The sequence below is a fragment of the Tyto alba genome, unplaced genomic scaffold (assembly GCF_018691265.1).
Source record: "Tyto alba isolate M040663 unplaced genomic scaffold, T.alba_DEE_v4.0 Super-Scaffold_13, whole genome shotgun sequence".
In the NCBI taxonomy this organism is placed as follows: domain Eukaryota; kingdom Metazoa; phylum Chordata; class Aves; order Strigiformes; family Tytonidae; genus Tyto; species Tyto alba.
This window is the reverse complement of record NW_024881275.1, coordinates 29,891,367-29,911,016: the sequence shown is the minus strand read 5'-3', so window position 1 is coordinate 29,911,016 and position 19,650 is coordinate 29,891,367. Positions and strand designations below refer to the sequence as shown.

Here is a 19,650-nt window from a genome sequence, read left to right as displayed (position 1 = left end):
AGAGGTCACTGATAAAATTCCCATTTTTTTTCAGGCAAAGGAGATCACTATGCAATTTATTTGACCTCTGAATCTCAAAGCACTGGGGATGCACCTCACTCACTGGCACAGAGACTCCCATAGCACAACACTCGTAACAGTTAACTCCACTTGAGGATTCTCAGTGAACAGGACTGAAAACAACATTTCAAAGTGCAATTGATACAACACTGGGAGTTTTCACCCTGCCCTGCACAGAAACATAGTGTCTTCCCATATAGGTATTTCAACATTAATCTCTGCTTATTTACATAAAGAGTTCAACAGTGTTGCCTATGATGCACTCTTTCACCTCCTTGCTTCCTGTAATTTTTACATTTTAAAAAGCAGTACTTAGCATATCATCTGTATATGATCCTGATGAAGCCTGTAGTTTTACCATTTATTTTCATCTCAAATGATAATCATTTGCGAAGTCTCCCATTTTTTTCTTTAATAAAGTTCCTGAACAGATGGTACTACTTAAAAATATACAGATTGAAATTCCAATTAGTCATAGGAAAAAATAAAATACAGGACTGCATCACTGTACTTCATCTTGTTAAGCACAAATTTCAAAACTGAAACACTGTGAGACACAACACATTTAGCATTATTCTTTATTTTATATAAGGTGAAATCTTCATTTAGTATGTAGAATTTACACCTTAACAATAACATTAATTTCTTAATCTAAGGATTTACTTAGGTTTCTAAGCTAATTGTATAATGAAGAAAAGGGGTTTTAACCTTCATGCTTTTTACAGTCATCGATGACTTCAGGGCTGGGCAAGTAAATATGACCAAAGGAGACTTCTGAACAGCTGTTTGTTTGCTCTTGATTCCCAGCTTTGTAAAAGACCTCTGTAACATGTATATCTCCTTTCACAAAACTCTGGCTGACATTTCAAAACTGTCATAATTTAACATACTTCAACATAATTCAACAACAAATTAAAATTTCTCCCCTCGCTACAGAGAGGTACATATATCTCAGCCAGCAATCTGTATCATTTTACTGCCAAACCCTAAAAGAGGCTAAAATACACCTATATGTTCGTTCTGACAACAAATTTATGTTCTGATATACAGAAGACCTGAAGCCAAGTTTAGATTGTCATTTTCCTTCCAATTTTCCTGCCAGAAAGTCCTGAAACCTTTGTTTGGGAGTTTTGTCTTCTTATTTCTTCCCAGTCTGAGGATTAGGATTGATGCTTGTACTTCCCCGCCACAGAAGAGGCTTTGGAGATTTCTAGACTGATTTAGTCAATGGAGAGGCAAGAGTTTGGCTCTGAAATGTAAGGCACATCAGTAGCTTTTAGAAAATGGTTTTAATCACTTCTCCAATATCTTTAATGTCTGAGATCCTTGCATAATATGGTATTACAGGGACACTGTCAGGTCAAATTTGGTTAAACAGAAGTAATGTTCAAAAATTAAGGTTTCCAGGATGAAAGAAAGAGATCAGAGCATAAAATTTAGAGAAACACCTGCACCACTTATTTCTTTCAAATCCTTGCTGACGGGGAGTGAGAGCAGACAAAACCCAAAAACCCAGCCTAGCACAGAAGTAATCTGTCCTCCAAAGTCCGGGGGTGCCATCAGGGAGGTGAGTGACACCGTGCTGCCACCCTGCCAGGGTCACCGAGCAGGTACACAGTGCTTGGCTCACCAGCCTCAAGTGGATGGGGAAATGTAGCCCTGTGATCACCTGCTGTACCACTGCCCCCACTGATTTCACCACCCACCCATCCCACATGAACAGGTGAATGCATTCACTTTAATTTTTGCTGCTGCTTTCTTCTGCCCCAGTCCAGCCCACCCCTTCAAAAAAGACTTCCCAGAGTCAAAGCCCTTGGATGCACTGCACCAGTTAAACAATGATATAAGTAGGGGCTAATGTGCATTTGTCCTGCTTTGAAATAACTTTACTAAACCAAGACCTTCACGAAACATCCAGCCCCTTCAAGACCAGACAATAAGCACTGTTCATTGGTTGAGTACCAAACTCAGGATAAAACTAGGTTACACTGCCAATAATGAACAAATTTTTGGTACCATTAGCTGCACTTATGTCCTCTTTGGGGTGAAAGGCACAGATACACACATTTTCTAATGAAACAGCATGCTGCTCCGGACACCATTCAATTCCCTGCAAGAGGAAATTAAAAGGCACATATCTCTGTGTCAGAATAATTTCATCCATTATTGAAATATAACCGTTTATTGGACAAAACAGCTGCAACTGCCCTTAATGACACACTGTAGATCCAGAGAAGGGCAAATAATGAGAAATCATATAATGACTAGCCAGTTTAAGTGGAAGGTTAGCTCATTTATGCAACATACAGTTGTGCTGGAAGCTAGGCAGAACAATCAGGTTATAAATTGCTTACTGGAACTGCAACAAATTTGTACTGATAGCAGAGAGCAATAATGTCCACCTTGTGTCTGAGCCAAAACACTACTTCAAGAGCTGAAAAGTGCTGCCAAGCACCATACCTCAGCTCTGCACACACTCTGTGTGTAGTGAATCCACTACACACAATCACTTTTCTATGTCACTTTTCAAGAATTTGGGTTTTCCTAAAGATCATTTAGGATCATCTATTACAGCCAATATTTTTGCATGGCTGAGCAGGTTTGACAGAATCTTAGGAAAAAAGTAGTTACACATCACAACTCTTTTTCCAGTTGAGAAATTATTTGTTACCCTCAAAATGATTAGAAGAAAGCAAATACTCATTTAATAGCAACAGATTATTCTAGGGCTAATAAATTTGCCTCAGAACTCCAGTATACTTATGCAGTACCTCTAAAGAATCTTTACTACTGTTGGCAAGAATTAGAAATACCCGAAAGATCCAAAACTGATTTTCAGTGCCTGCGAAGGAGGAAGACACCATTTTCAGCTGAAAGCATACCTGTGAGAAAACAGTGTAATGCAGTGAGTGGCCAACCCTTACTCAAATACACAATGAAGGGAGGGAAAGAAGAACTTCCCCTTACTACAGCCACTGCAAGAATCCAGCCTCTGTGTTCAGCACAGTATCCTAAAATATCTTAAACCCTTTTAAAAATTAACTACACCTAGAGCCAATCACTTGCAAGAATATTAGATACCTGAAATGAAGCCAGAGTTCTTTTAAGCTAACACTCAAGACTATTTCACAAGAGCTTAGCCTATAAGCACACTGGTATCTCTTGAACCCTTACCCTTGGAAACTCTTCCTGAGCTATAAACGCTAAGGTAAACCTGCAGGTATCATCAAGTTATGCATAATAATTCTTAAGTGAAAAACAGGACTTCAGCAACATTTCTGCATCCCGTGGCAACTGGTAAATTACTGCCAACATGAAAGAGATTTCCAACTTAACAGGCTGTCTTGCATAAGCTTTCCAGGGCAGGAACTTTCTGGTTCAGCATCCATTACATGCATGTTTATGGTATGAAGTAATATAACTGAGTGGAACAAAGAACACCACTTCAGATCCACAGCGGGTAGAAGTGCATTGTAAAACTCCAGAGTCATGTGTAATAAAATACAAACCCAATGTGAGGTTTTCAAGGAACTCTCAGGTCTTCTAGAATTTCCGTGTGTTCAGACTACCCTGTCAGAGGACAACAGCCTGGCTTTGTAACACACACATGCTGTGGTTCCCCTCACCTCCATCACTACAGGACATCAGCACATCTGTTACTAACTAGCATCTTTCACTTACATACTCCTCTGCCCAAGTCTTCAGGACTCTGCACATCTGTGGAAATACTGCATTATGAGTGATTTAATTTGCAACAAAATTTTCATCACAACATTTCAAAAAGACTTACAAAAATATTGTGCATATAATTTAATCTGAATGTTTCCACTGTTGTTCACCAGTTGTAAAACAACTATCAGTTAAATCCCAAACTGCCTTTGCAGTCAGTCTGCAGATTCAATAACACTAAAAAGTTTCTCTACTTTCCCCTTTTAAAGATAACATATCATTTCAAGTCACAGCAGAATTTCTGTGATGATTTCCTAGTAATTAATTTAATCACATCCACTGTAAACATTTTTTCAGATCTTCACAAATATACTACCTGCACTAATGGAAGAGAAGTCACCTATGATATCAGGGTAAATGCAGACCCAAGTAAGAGACGGGTAATAGAACTTACTAAAAATCTTCAGCCATAACGAAGAGAGGTTTTACATTCTTTTCCTTAACACAAATGGAGTGTGTCAGCTTCTCATAAACATATAAATTCAGTCTTCAACCAACAGCATGCTATGGCGTTTTCTTTCACATTTCAACAACTGCACTTAGAAGCTAGCTACATATGCCTAAGTGCTTTTCTGGACAGGGGCCTTAGATCATAGGTTCATGAAAATGTTTCCAGTATTTTGATCCCAAACTTAGCCAATAAAAGAAAAACCCTTTGACTTTAACAGGCCTTCCAACATGTTGCTTCTGATTTCAGAGTGCAGCACACAACACAACTGGAAGAATATTTCTGAATGCAAATAGCAGTGGGGTCATGACGAGAAAACTCAGCAAATACTAAATACAAAATTCTGTCGTCAAAGAGGCTCCTGCTTGGCCCCTGAAGCACAGAGCTAGACAACTGACCGAAAGCTTAGCCCTGTCTGAAAAACCAGGCCTTTAATTAATTTATTACTTTTTTAAGTTTATTAACTAGTCAATTAAGCCTTTCTTCTATCCCTGAACACGTAGCATTTTGGAAAATCACAGCAAACAGCACTGCCCCAAGAGCACGCCCAGCTCAGGGTGAAGGTGCTCGTGCAGGGATCCCTGGTTTGCAGCTGGAGGATCAGTTGAGACTCTCCTGTCCCCTTGCACAGCCCATGGCACTGGACGAGAGGAGGAAGGCCACAGAGACTCTCATCTTAGCATTTCTGCCAACAGCCCAGGCTTTTACAAATCAGCTAAACACAAAAAATCTCTAACACAATTTATCTTCCTCAGCCCTATCCTTGAAACAGGCCCCAGAAACACTGCTAAAAATCCCACACTGGAATTAGACAACTGCAAATTACTTTAAAACAGGTTTCCTGGGCCATTCTCCAACTGGAAACAACAAAAAGTCTCTGTGACAGGAAATATAATTCAGTCTTCTGCCCAAAATAGGCCACTCCAAACCCCACTGCTCTAGAAGCATGGCAATTATTGAGAAAGTTTGGATCTGGCTGTTTCATAACTGTGGCCCATGCAGGCAATGAAAAAAATCTGTGCTTAAAGCTGATGGCATCTACCTTGCTAAAAGCTGACATTTGTCTTATATTTCCAGCATTAAAATACAATATAATACTGTGTATCATCTCCTTTTATAAAGTCAATTCAATGATCAGCATAAAAATGTGGATTATTGAACAAGCTTGCCATACATAAAGATATAGTAAGACATTTCCTAGAGAATTTAGATGAGGGATAACAGTCCAAATTGCAGAACAAATTATAAAAGACACACAAAACTTGTGGCAAACAAGAGCAGGCACCAGTTATAGATCAAGAAATTACAAATTAATCCAAACTATATTTGCAAATTACTACAAATCCTTAAATATAAGAATGGCCTTATTTCATTGTGCCTCTTTCAGAGACAAAAGTTGCAGGGTTTCCTTAATGAACACCCCTGGCTGTCTCACTAACAGCATTTTGGAATTCAGTAGTACCATTCATATCCCAAAGAAAATCAAGCGTTTGATCTTATTAACTAATGCAATATAATCAGAAAATCCCACAAATTCAAGACAAGTTACATGTCCCCTTTGAAATGACCTTGTTACAGGTCATTTTAAAGAAGCAAAAATCCAGGCAGCCATAAGAAAATGATGCTTCAGGTGAATTATTCAGAGGGTCAATACAACGCTTCAGGTCTTGCTCGGGTTTCCACCTGGGGATCAGTGGAAGTCAGTGCTTCCTCTTTGTTCAGCACTTGAAGTTAGCAAAGAACTAATCAACTTGCCATTTTTGAAACTGGGTCTCATCTACCTGGCACTGAGCAATCACAAAGGTCAACTACCCACTGATGTTAAAAACGCATTCCTCCACCAAAGCATTCAAAATTATACAGCACAAAGCTCTTCCCAATTTAAACCAGGAGGAGGAAAAGAAGAAAAATAACTTCTAATAAATTTCAGAGCTGTTTGTTTATGTTTTCACAACACAGGGATTAATATTGACTAGATACTTGACTCTCTGAAGATAGGATACACCTAAAGTATCCGAAGTGGAAAACAATTGCAGTTCGCAAAATTCTGCAAGGGGAAGCATGAAGGGCCCCAGTAAATCACAGCCTGATAGCAATCTGTAATAGACGGTAGTAGTTTGAAGGATGTGAGCGACCCACACAGTTCACCTCTGGAGCCACAGGAGTGTTCACTGTCACCATTGCTCTTTTTGCTCCACTGCTTGTCTCACACAGTAATAAAATCATGGCCTTGGCAGCTGCGTACAGCAGCCCTCGCACACACTGGAAGACAAGCAGACTGTCACAGGACTGAAATCCCATTTTCCAAAGAGAGAGGGAGCACAGCTCAGATGATTTCTCAGGAGGCTGAAGGTCCAGTCCCACCTCTGCATTTCCCACCCAGCCACCGGTCACCACTCGCCTCAGCATTGCCCACCCCACCACCCTGAAAAAACAAAAAATATTAAACAAGTAAACAAAAAAAAGCTTTCCTTTTCAGTGCTGTCTTGCTTTTAAATGTTGTCATACCGCTAACCCACTGAACGCTGCAGACCCGCAGCCACCGAACGCCGCAGACCCACAGCCGCCTCAACCCAGTCGCAGGAAGAGCCAGCCACGACCTGGGAGCAGCCACAGGGGCCTGCGGGGACGGACACATCCTCCTGCCCCTTTGCCACAGAGGCCATGAACACACCCTCGGGCTCTCCAACGGGCCTTTCCACGCCTTCGGAGAAAGGCATCTATCCCAGACACGTTCTGCGATACCAGCCTGATCTCCTGGTTTGTTTGCGCTGGAGGTTGCAACAGCAGTCAAAGGGACCCCAAAAGGCTCGGGTTCCCCTGGGGCCAGGCAGCGAGGAGTGGCTGTGGCTGCTGTTCCTGCCTGCGCTGGACAGCCCGGCAGCCCTCGTCGTTGCCCTCCTGGCCCCCACCATCCCACACTGCGCTGCACTCCCCGGCACACCCCCCCTGCAACCTAAAGGGACTCAGCTCCACTCTGCTGACAACCCCTCTGCCCTTCCTGGCAGCCCCAAAGCCAACCCACCCTCCCGGGAGCACTCCCTACGCACCACGCTGCCTGGCTGCATCTGCGTTTGGACAGTCTCACGAGCTGCACCGGCATGAGGGCAGAGGGAAGGGCCGGAGCAGGGGCAGGGAGGGTGCTGTAAGGAGCAGGGACAGGGCGAGCTTCCTGAGAGGGCTGAGGTTGCAAAGCACCGCCACCCAGCCTGTCCAAAACACCGGTGAGCTGGCGTGTGGAGGGACGGATGTATTTCATAAGCACTTGGGATGTACTAGTAGAAGATCCTCTACCCCTCTTTGGGGGTTAAATTTCACCAATATAACGTAGACAAATGCAGTAGTTTATAGCAGTAGGACTGTGATAAAACCTGGGATTGTTCCACCCCAGACAGGCTGGTAAGAAGTTTATATCTGCAGTTGGATCTCAGCAATGCAGCCTAACCCAACTGACACTTCAGTCACAAAAGGCTACCAGCCCTTCATGGGTGTGACCAAGACCCTCACCAGCTCTGTGTAATCCCCAGCACTACCTGGCAGCTTGGAAACCACTTGTATAATGAAAACGTTATTTTTTGACACTGCGTGGCTAGCACCTAGGCACAGCCATGGCTGTTTACCAAGTTCCAGACCATTACGCCTGAAACCATGGAAGGCTGGGAGGTGAGCGTCTGCCCCAACACAGTTCCTGTGCAGGGTTTCATAGTTACTGACAACGCTAAAGAGGGCCGAACTCAATTCTCATCACTGAGACCTAGTTAGGAAAAAACAGAGGGACCCATTTCATTAGCAACCAAAGACATTTGATTTGGAAACTGTGATAACAAGATGTTACACCACCGATGGATTCTAAAACCCCCTTGCGTTTATCAACATGCAGCACAACAGCACCCAGCTTCTGTCCCAGTGAAAAGAAAAACACAGTAAATGTTTTTATATGCCTCCTTCTGCCCCCAGGGAGGGGACAGAGGGAACTGGAGAACTCAGAGACAGCATGTACCAGCAAGCGCACTACAGCAGAGATGCAGAGCTACGCCAGCCCCAAGGAAAGGATGAAGACAAGGTAAAATGCTAGAGATGGGAAGGTAAAGCAAAAGAACTGGTAATTCAAAGCACACAGAGTGGATCGCAAGGGTTCACCTAGTACGTATGTTATACAGAAATGTTTACGTACTACAAGAATCAGGGAAGTTGTAGTTGGTAGAGCCAACACCAAGGGAAGATCAAAACTAACAAAATCCTGGCCACCTCAGCTTCCCATTGTGCTGTGAACTGCCTGAATAATCTCAAACTCATTAGTGCAAATATCAAAAAATTGGATTACCCAGCTTGGACCTACCACCTCCACAGACAGCACCTGAAAGCCTACAGATTGGCTTGTCAGGGGACACATGTAGGGGGACCCACCTCTTCAGCTGACATGGTGCTACTGCATGAAAAATAAATTTAAGATTAACTGAGCCTTGAAAAGGCAAGATGAAGGAGTGACTTATTTAGGAAAAGAAGGAGAAAGAGCACTGCACATCATTCATACAGGTTTTCCTCCTGGGGACATTTCGTTCAGCTTCAATAGATGCAACCAGATTAGATGCACCCTAAAAGACACTGTACGTGGGACATGACAGTCCAGCACAGTCTGTGCCATCCTGTTCCTAACCCCAGTCATGTTCACGGTTGTGCTGATAATAATATGAAGGGATTGACCACCTCTTTTTACTGCTGCAGCCTTCCACAGACATATTATCCTTTACTGCAACCCCACTTTAAAGACAATACAATAAATTAAGGACAATTTTGGCCCCATGACCATTAAAACCTGTTTTCTATTATCTGTGGGCACCTCCCTCTGCGGTTATGCAGAGGCTAACAAGAACTCCTTGGGACAACAGAAGAAGTGACACACTGCAGCTGCCCAGCCCATGAGGTTTTCCACAGAAAAAAGTGGCCTCGACATACACAAAATTTCACTGGTCCCAGAAGGACCTATGCTCTTACATGCCAACAAAATTTTTGAAAACTGGGACCTAGGCGCATAAATCATTTAGATGTCTTTAAAAAGTTACCTGCAGCCCAGAGTGGAGTACTGTGCGCAACTGCATGCATGCATGGCCAGGCAGATGTTTACTGAGACCTCATTTTCCTTTATGAGCCGTAAAAATTTTAAATTTGCCTAACGTCTGCTTTTTTAAAACTACTACATGACTTTTTGCCTTCCAATCAGATGGTCACAAATGGGGAAAAAAACAACAAAAAAAAGTAACAATTATCTTATCTGCTCCCTGCCCTTACAACATTTAAAAAAAAAAAAAAAAAAAAAAAAAAAAAGTGAAGGTGAAGCTCAGAGAGAAACATCTTTCTCCAATACGGTTCTGTATGATTCTTCTGTTTGCTTCCTGATACCGGTCACTTCCAGGGGCAACGTCCTTCAGCACATTCACAGCTGCATTATTTCTGTGCCCCTGACCTTGTAACAGCCAAGAAAGCTTCAGCATTTTTCCCTTATCAAGCCACAAAACAATTAAGGAAACTTAGGTTCAAACACAACCTAACCTATTTGCTGCTTATCATGTTTTTTAATAATACTATATAAGCCCATTACTACTTTAAGCAAGGTTGTTATGGTATGACATAAACTCATCAAAGAAGTCTGTTAACTGATTTCACAACTTCAGAGCATATTTTTCATTTAAAAAAAAAAAATAAAAGCAATGGTGATGCTTCATTAAACTCATTTTAGCCTCATACCAGTATGAGTTTATTCTCATAGGTAACATTGCAATTCCCCCAGAAGGTACAAAATACACTAAATTTCTAAAAACTGGTGACTCAGTTTTAGTTCCAAGAAAAGGAGTTCATGGTTTAACTCAGGTGCTCACAACTTAAAATACTAGCTCGTTTTTTCACGGTGTACAAGCTGATGCTGCCTATTTTGAAAATTATAAATACTCACATGGAATACTCCACTGTAAACATATTTCTTGTACCAGCAAGTGTATCAGAAATGGATACAGTAGATATGTCGCTACACCATGATCTGTGTGAAACACCATCCAGTCTCACAATTTCATCTATAGTTAGCAGAGTTCTGTTCTTAAAACACCAACATCTGAATCACACACGTTTCTGTTTTAAACTTAAGAAAAAAGGCTTCAGTCAGCATCACGGTAAAAGGAAGTGAAAATTTACAAAAGCCAGAGGCGTTTTCCTGACATCTAACCGGCGTAAACCTCGGGGCATTCAAATAGCACTACCACAAAATCACCGTGCGATGTCCTGCTCGTAGCGTGGGCAATCCTTTTTGCTGGAAGCCCGTCATGGCTACGAGATTAGAAGCCGAAGTGTGCGTGTAAGTAAAATCACTCAAGTCCACATCTGCAGGAGCGCAGGGGGGGTTAATCGGCGCCGGCACCCGGACACCGACTCCCCGGCACGACAGCCCCGCCGCAGCCGCCGTTTTCCTCTTTGCCGCCAGTCCCACAGCTCTGCTCTCTCCCCACGGGGCCTGGGCTTTCAGGTGGCGTGGGCCGCCTGCCGCCGAGGTGCTCGCACGCCACTCGCGACGCGGCCAGCGCAACGCGAGCGGCGCCCGCTCGACGCCGAGCCCCGGAGAGCCGGCCGCTCCCACGCTCCCTCCGTGGGGCGGTGCGGGGGGGGTCCCCCTCTCCCCCGGGGGCTCCGGACCGGACGAGGAGGGAGGGGATCGGCCCCAACAACGCCGGCTCCTCCGGCAGCCGCCCGCCGCGGGGGGGGCTGCCGGCCGGTCCCCGTCCCCGGGCGCAGCGCAGCGCAGCGCAGCGCAGCGCAGCGAGACCCCCGGCCGCGCCCCCCGCCCCCCCCCTCACCTGCGGGGGGGCCCGCGGCCGGCGGTCCTTCTCCTTCTCCTCCTCCGCCGCCGCCGCCGCGCAGCGCCCGCGGGGGGGGTGCCGCCAGCCGCCCCCCCGCCAGTCCCGGCCGCCGCGGCAGACGGAGCCCAGCTGCGAGAAGAGCAGGTCCCGCCAGGCCGCCATGCCCGCCGAGCCTCCCCCCGCGCCCCGCGGGCGGCGCCTCCGCGGGGCGCGGCGGCTCCCGGGGCGCCCTCCTGTACCCCCGGCTGCTCGGGTAGTTACGCGCTCGGCGGTTTGTTTTTTTCCCCGATATGGGAAGGCGAGGTTTTCCGAGGCGGGACGAGCCCAGCACCGGCTCTGCCTCCGCGGAACCCCGAAAGCCGGGCTGAGCGCCCGCTCCGCGGCCCCCCCACGGACACGCTCCCCCACGCAGCCCGAGCCCAGCGGCGCCTGCTTCGACCTTGCCGAGTCCTGCCTCGCGTCGAGAAACCGGACCACAAGTACCCCAAACTCCAGCCTATAGGCTTTGGCTCGAGTTTGCCCGCATCTCCGCACCCCCCTCTAAAAAGCCTGATTTTTTTTCCCCGGTCATTTTTTAGGGTGTTGTGAAAATTAATTTATGGTGCTAGTTATGGTTACAGCACTCACGATGAACCTAACGGGAAGGCCCAGGAGGAAACCATCAATTCTCTCTCTTGAATTACAAAGACTTGAATCGTACGTAATCAACACGTTGTTGGAAGGCAAAAGGTGAAAAAGAAACAGTGGCAGTATTGCAGCTCATGATGATGAACAACTCAACCAGTGTACAAGAAAAGCAGTATGTAACCAGTGTATTAATTAAAATCCTCATAAAGTAATGAAATTTGGATATAAACCCAAATTTTTGAATACCCGGGTTCTCGGTCTCCCTAGTCTTCCTCACATAACTTTTTGTGTCACTTTTTCCACACTGGCAAAGAAAACTCAAAGGTGGAAACTCAGTAGCCCTTCAGCAGTTACCACCCATCTCCTGCAGGGTTGGAGCCCTTGAACGTGCTGAGGACCACAGCCATTTGATCAAAACTAAGCACCTGCAGCAATTACAGCTGGCTAACACAGCAGGCATACGTCATTCTCCCTTGCTTCTGAGTTTCATTTTGTTTCCAGTCTTCTGTATTTCCTCCAACTTGTCTCTCAAACCTCACTTTTCTTTAAGTCTCCATTTTCTTTTGCTGCAAACTCACCCTCTTCCTACAATCAATCCCAGCCTCTACTGCTTTGGTTTCTCTGCCCTGCCCTCTCATTCGCTTTTTGCCTAGTGTCTCTTATTTTGTTGGTTTCAGCAGTGCTACTGTGTTGACTGTGAGCTCCAATGTCCGCCTGCCTCCGGATTTAATCTGTATTTCCCATCTACTTACTCTGTCTAGATGTTTCTCCTATTTTCTGGTCTCTCCATTTATAATCTTCCTGCCCGGCCAAGCCCCATCTCCCAACATGGTGCCAAGCTCTCCCTCCTCCTTCTCCCCTACAGGTGAGCCCTGCCTTCCCACCACACTGCCTCCGTTCAGGAGCCTGGACACTGAGCCTCCCAGAGCACCAGGGACAAGGCACTCCCACTGTCAGGTCAAGCACCCGAGCTCAGCAGCACCCCAAAAAACAGAGCCAAAAAGCCTGCTCAGGCTGGGGGTGTGCCTGTTGAAATGCTATCTGTTAAAGTGAGCGCTGGTTTCACATAAACCATTCTTTCAAAGACGAGAAAGATAAGAAAACTACTTCCAGCCAGACATGCGTTCCTGCTTCTTACACTGCTTCTAATTTGTCTTTAAACTTACTACATTGTACTTCTGACACAGTAGGCCTTCAAACTGCATTACAGCTTCCACTAACAGAATGCACCCTTAGAAAGTTTCGCAGGTGATGAACATGTTCATTCTTTTCCTAGCTATACCTTTTAAGACTTTATTTTCAATTAAATCTTCTCAGACAAGTCATCCTGAGTCAGCACAGAAAGTTTCAGCTCAATTTGCTAATTTCACCAATGTTTATAAGTGAAATAATGTTATTTTAATAGGACATATCAGTCACTACTAGCAGACCCACTCTTCATATGAATCTGAATCCTGTAAGAAACTTGAAGCACATGTATCCGAGCACATGCAGATGCTCTGGACTTTGACTGGGACACAGCTAGGTGTACATGTTCCTTTAACTGCAAGAATTTTCTTGATTCCACATTTCTGCCATTTCCTTCTAAGCTGTGCATCTTCTTTCAGACCTGAGAAGTTACCAGTCTCCCCTGGAATCAAGATTTGCTGCTTATAATGTAACATGAAGACTTAAAAATCTGTTCTGCAAAGCCATACAAACCAATTCTCACACTGCAAATTGTCACACCCAATTCCCAGCACTTCACTGATACGGAAACACATGCGATATGTTTTATAACAGACATTTTAGTAGTTCGAAGTCCACATAACTATCATGTACTCTTTACCCTGTTATCTCTAGAAATCAGAACTGCTGAGATGTTTTCTCCTGCATTTCTACTGCAGAATATCAATCTTATTTCTACAGACTTACCTGAAGATCAGCACTATCTTGCTTGTCCATCCTTTATGCTTTTTTCATAAGTCCTATATTCCTAGTGTCTAAGCTGCCATGTCAACAGCAGTGCAGCCAGCTCAGTTCTTGGATGCCCATTAGGAACAACGCGTCACACCTCCTGCTTTTCATGTCCTAAGTAAGTGAAGTGCAGGCCTGTCAAAGTATGACTGCATTAATTCACACATTTCATTGCTTCAAAGTCCAAAGCTCTCCTACCAAAAAGCAGTCTTAAGATAATATGCTTAACAGAAACTTTTACCAAAACATCAATGGCTTTGTTTCTGTTGTTTTCATGGGGTGTCTGTAAGGGCATAAGCATCCAGATACCCACACTGTTCACTATGTTCTGTTGGATCATGCCTCCTATCCAGCAAGTATATTAAGATGTTTTTTCCACCAACCGTGTTTAATCAGGCAGGATCTACGAAAGGTGTGTCCAGATTTTGGAATGAAAAAGCCAAGACTAATCTACATCTTATGCACTAACCTGCTTTACAGGGAACTCCCAGTTTCATTGTTTCATCATCTCCAAACACACTGAAGACACTGAGTTTCGTAAGACTATCTACAAACTTTTACCTTTGCCTTAGTGCCCTACAAGATCTTCAAGAACTGATGAAGCAGCAAAGAGAGGAGCAAGGAATGAAACTGGTGAAGACTGCTTCTAGATTTCTCCCTGTCTCGTATCATCATCAACAAATCAGCCTGCCGCTGGGCTTCCTTGCCTTTATCTTCCAACATAAATAAAGAAGCCTCATAAATTAGTCCAACACGAAAGGCTGGCAGCAGATACAATGAACACACACGCATCAGATGGTGACTGTTTCAGCTACTGCTAGAGCATGCTGTGGAAAGGTACAGTGGCTAATTATTTTCCTTTATAGCGCAAAACTTAAATCTTGTTTTACCATGCAGATTCTGGACTAGAGCAGAACAGAATCTCCCACCTTGGTCTTCCCCTTCAACTTAGGGTATGTAGAGGCAACCTCCTGGAGTGAGCTTAAGTCATACTTTAGGGCTTATTTCACAGTATGAAAATATGCAATGATTTTTCCAGGTCTGACTGTAGTAGATCTTCCCTCTTGCTGCCCAATGCACAGTGATATGAGACACTGATCTCCCAAAAAATGCTTTTCCGAGTCATGGAGAACATGACTTCCCTCATCGTAAATAGACTGGCTTTTTTGATTGAAGTTAAGGATGACAGAACTCAGGCAGGCATATAAATTCCCATCAGCTACTGGTTCACATGATAGATGTGCTTCAACAGGAGGCAAGAATGAAGACAGTCTTGAATACTGAATTATAACACAGATGCCCCATATTCTTTTGGTATTTTTTAATCAGATCATTCGGTGGTTGCACCAAGTAGTTACTGGTATCTGAACATGGCTCAGAAGCCTTCAAGATAGTTCAGATATTGCATTTGCATGAAGAATTATTCCAAGTCACCAGGACTGTCTGAAGAATTTATTCTATGAGAAAAATTGACATTTTAAAAGTTTTTATTAGAGTTTGTGATTTGCCAGGAATGTAGTGGGGTAGGTTTTGTCAGCTTGATGGTCACAGTCACAAATATCCAACCATCAGTTCTCCCAAAATGCATTTTGTAAATACCTTTTCAGTCAGTGAAGACACTAAGAACAAAATGTGACGGTACAGTTTAGTCTCACAACAACCACGAATAGTTTCTGTGCCTCTAGTGATAGTCCCATGGAAACCAGCATACTGCTTCCTAAGGCAAGATATCACAGTCCAGGATTGGGAAATAACATTTCAGATGGTGTCACTGGTCTCTGTTACTCAATTTTCTTAATAAAGGTAGTAAAATGAGTGAAGAAGGCCTGAGAAGACTCAGTGTAGGAGGGTGTTCGGCAGCTTTAATATTTAATAGTCTCCATCTCTTGAGAATAAACCCTTCACAGTGATGGAAAAGCACAATGTATTTTTGTAGGGTGACAATCATGGAGAAAAACACGAGGAAGATGCAGGATCAAAGGATAACCACTTCAGTTGATGTTCTTACCTCAGTATTAGATGACTCCTCAGATGGTACGTGTTGCTAAACAGTAACACCTTAAAAATTTTCTAAGTTTCTAAGTAGCTTTCTTGAGTGTTAACACAATCCCTGCTTCACAGAATAAGAAGACTTAAGAGTTTTGTAGAATAGTCTCAGGGAATGCTGCCTCTCTTCAGTTTTCTCTGTCATTCCTTGTATCCCTCAGATTTGTTAATAGATTTTTCAAACGTGTCATCTTTCCGAGTACTTCTAGAATATACAAACTCTGACTCATCAGCTCCCTGGCCTGGGTCAAATGACAGGCATATGCGTTCTTCAGTAAGACTATCTCCAGATGTGACCCCCAGACCTTTCAAATCCTCATTTTAAAACAATTTTCAAAATCTCTTCTTTCCCACCTTTTTTTTTCATATCAGATACAATGTATCTTTCTCACAGTGACTGTACAGAAAGTAGGACTGGAGGGCGGAGGTTTGTGTTACTATTCGCACCCAGAGACAAGTCAAAGCAAACGCTTCAAGCTTTAGAGGAAAGGAAGGAATCAAAAAACTTCCTGCCTGAGGCTGAAAGAAAAAGAATCTTATCCACATGACCTCTTTATTTGGAACTAACCTAAATGGGTTAAACAGCAGTGAATGTACGGGAGCACCACGTTCCACAAAGGAAGAAGGAAGTCTGTCCTTTAGTGACCCATGTCTGGGGACAAGAGGAAGACCTGAAGACACGTATGAGGGTGTCAGTCAAGTACACATGCTCTCAGAGTGCAATAGGTTTGTACAGAAGACTTCAGACAACACCAGATTATCCAGTGTAAGAAGATGGGCCGATTCACACAGAATAGTATTGTCCCAGGCCTGTCTTCCAAGGGCTGGGAGCAGCCGAAGGCACGTCCAGTTCACGTGATGCTGTGCCTTTCAGATAGAATTGCTGACTGCTCTGCAGGCAAGTCCAAAACACTTAGATGTTGGGTTTCACAGCCTGTCCTAGCAACTGTGGGGTTTGGGCAAGGGCTCCCCGTCAGGCACAGCCTGATGGCAAGGCCACGGCACAGGAGGAAAGTGACCCTACGGATTCACCCTTCCAGCCCGACCCGGTGTGCAGGGCATCCCCCCCTTGACCGCTCCATGCCGAACCGCAGGCAGCAGCCCTGTGGAGCAACACGGAGGTGCTAGTGCCAGCTAGGCAGGGGGCTGTCCTGATGACTATTGCTTTCAGGCTGTGTTTTGAGGAGCTACCACATACTACATGACAGAAATATGCCGCATCATGAACCTTCAGACTGATTAACTTGGCTGTTTGTTGCTGGCTGCGGAAGTTTCACCTTTAGGTACCTACATTTCTAAGAAGAAAGCAAAGTAAATTTAAGCTTACTTCTATTCAGCAGATTAAGAAGTTCATTTTAGATTTCTTCTCTGCACCAGTCACCCCTTTCTAAAACAATTTTTCTGCTATGACACAGTGTCTTAAACTTTGAATAATTTTTATATCACTGGGTTGGCTAATTGCTTTGTGTTTTTAAATAGTAGTTTTCAACATCACAGAAATCAGCACTGGCAACTGAAATAATTCTCTTAAATACTTACCTCAGATGAAAACACCTTATCTATTTACTCTGAGAAAAAACTGACCAATCTAGAAGAGAGAATGATTTTAGTTGCATCCTTGGCTCAAAGTGGTGTGACTGATTTTTTTTTTTTTTGAAATATGTGATCAGATAGAACTTTTTTTTTTTTTTTTTGATAAAACACACTAAAACCACTATTAATTGTTTCCTTGACTACTTGAGACTCAAGATAAAAAAACAAGGACCTCTTCTTCTAAATGCTAACACAAGTTTCTGCTCACTACTGTGACCTGTCCTGAAAGCACAAATCTTCTACAGCATGAGTACACTGCATTTAGAGAACTGTAAGTCACAATATTTTATCTCAAAAAAATCAAATTCCACTACTTTAACCTGTAGTAAAACAATACCACTGAAACAGAGACCTTAAAAATTGGATCTGTAAAAGGCAGAGTGTTTCTAATTTTCCTTACTGAAAGTCTAATAATGCACTTTTATCACTCTTTTAAGTCAATGATAGACACTGGTAATCAGCACACAACATGGTCTAAGGAATCTGAGTGTTTTGATTGTTGAACGCGTTATTTAAATGACTGGTCTTCATAAATTAGTAATTCTGGCCTCACAATAATTAAAGACTACCCAAACAAAGATAAAACAAAAATCCCCAAATGATTTGAGACTGGAGTAGTTAGCACTGACAAATCCAAGATATTCATTGATAAGCTGCACAACATGAATGGGGAAGAAAGGAATGCACTGAAATGTGGCTTCCAGAATCTGTCTCATGCCTCAAGATAAGGAGGAAGATAATGGGAAGCCTATTCTACCTTTTATGCTATTTGATGGCATAAAAACAAGTAGGCAAGTAGGCACTTTCAGTACCTATTTGTTCAACTCAAAGGGACTCCACTGAGCAAGATGCATCCTTAAAGCACTTTGGGCACACGTGCATTGTATGTATGGACTCTAAGAGAAAACACAAACACACTGTATATCAAAACTATCCTAATTTCTCCACTAAGCCTTGCCACGTAATAGAAATTAAGGCATTTTGATATTACGTTGCAGGTTTGATACTACTATTAAGTACAAACATTTTTTACTTGTTAGCCATACCTTTCCCTCTCAGATCATACCATATTTAACAATCATACTTTAGAATTATTTTTATGGGTTCAATTTAAGCAATGAAAAACTGTCTTTACTATCTCTATATCTGAAAGCAAATTTTGTATTCCAGTTAAGGCATCAGATAGAAATATCCACTATATAGCATCAGGCTTCAGAGAGAGGATATTTGACACTTAGGGTAGATCCAATGGAATTAATTATCGTGTGTTCCAACTTAATTAAAAGAGCATTGTGTACTGCTTAAATGAAGGACATTACTGTGGTCTTGCACAGGTGAATTTTGTAAATAGAGGTGACTCATTTCCATTCATAGCTCTGCATGAAAAAAGCCTTTCCTCTGGCTTACACTTCATTGAAGACAGTACAATACTATTTTTGTTTACTTTTCTCAATCTCAAGTGCCTTGGTAAAGCACTTATTTCATCACATTCCAATCCAAACATGAACCCCGGGTATTCATATACGAAAAGTAGAAAAAAAAATGTAATGTTTAGCCAGTCCATATCCCTTCTTTCAAAAATTCACTACTATAAAAGAAGACAAAACAAAACCAGGAAAACTTACCATCCACCACAATCGTCCTTAAAAGCAAAATAAAATTACAAACAAAAATTGACTTTGCCTCCATCCTACTTTCACATTTTTTTCCCCTAAGAATGGTAATATATCAGTAATAAGAAAACTATTTTTTCCTTCAGTAGTGAAAAAGTTATGATCTGTGTGGCTTTAAGAGAAGAACAATGATTTTTAAGTCCTGAGAAGTGACTAAGTCACCAATGCTGTTTTTCTGACCAAGAGCATTTAAAACATTAATAGCTGAGTTCACTTACAAATGAAATATCAATAATTAAAATGTACCATTTGCTGCATCACCACCAAATTCTCTAATACAATATGAAATAGGAATTTTAAATAAGCGACCTTTTAGCAAGCCTACTTGAAATTTCCTCATACATTTTAAATATATTGTTACCTATACACCAACATTTAAACACTTCATGAGTTAGTTTCTTCTGAATTAGCACTTACCTCTTTCTTCCTCATATTTAACAAGTACATTTCAAGTAGCCTTCAGCCACCAGCCGAGATTTCCATCCAACACACGGTCAGATAAAGCTTGCTTTCCAGTTCTAACTAATGGAAACAGTGCTGAAAAGCACTGGCAACAAATTCCCATGTATTACATTGACAGCTTTTTTCCTTTTTTTTTTTTTTTTGGTGGGGTGGGGGTGGAGACGGAAACAAGAGGTAAACCAAAAATTCTTAACACAACGTTTTTACTCTA

General features: G+C 42.9%; 1 protein-coding gene across 1 annotated transcript in view; it reads right to left on the bottom strand.

The window, feature by feature from the left end:
* TRPM6 (transient receptor potential cation channel subfamily M member 6) overlaps window positions 1-19,650 on the bottom strand; it is a 100,114-nt gene extending 80,464 nt beyond the window's left edge. Inside the window, exon 1 of the mRNA XM_032983874.2 lies at window positions 19,395-19,650. Coding sequence (XP_032839765.1) covers window positions 19,395-19,424 — 30 coding nt within the window. The 5' untranslated portion in view covers window positions 19,425-19,650. The remainder of the gene's footprint in view (window positions 1-19,394) is intronic.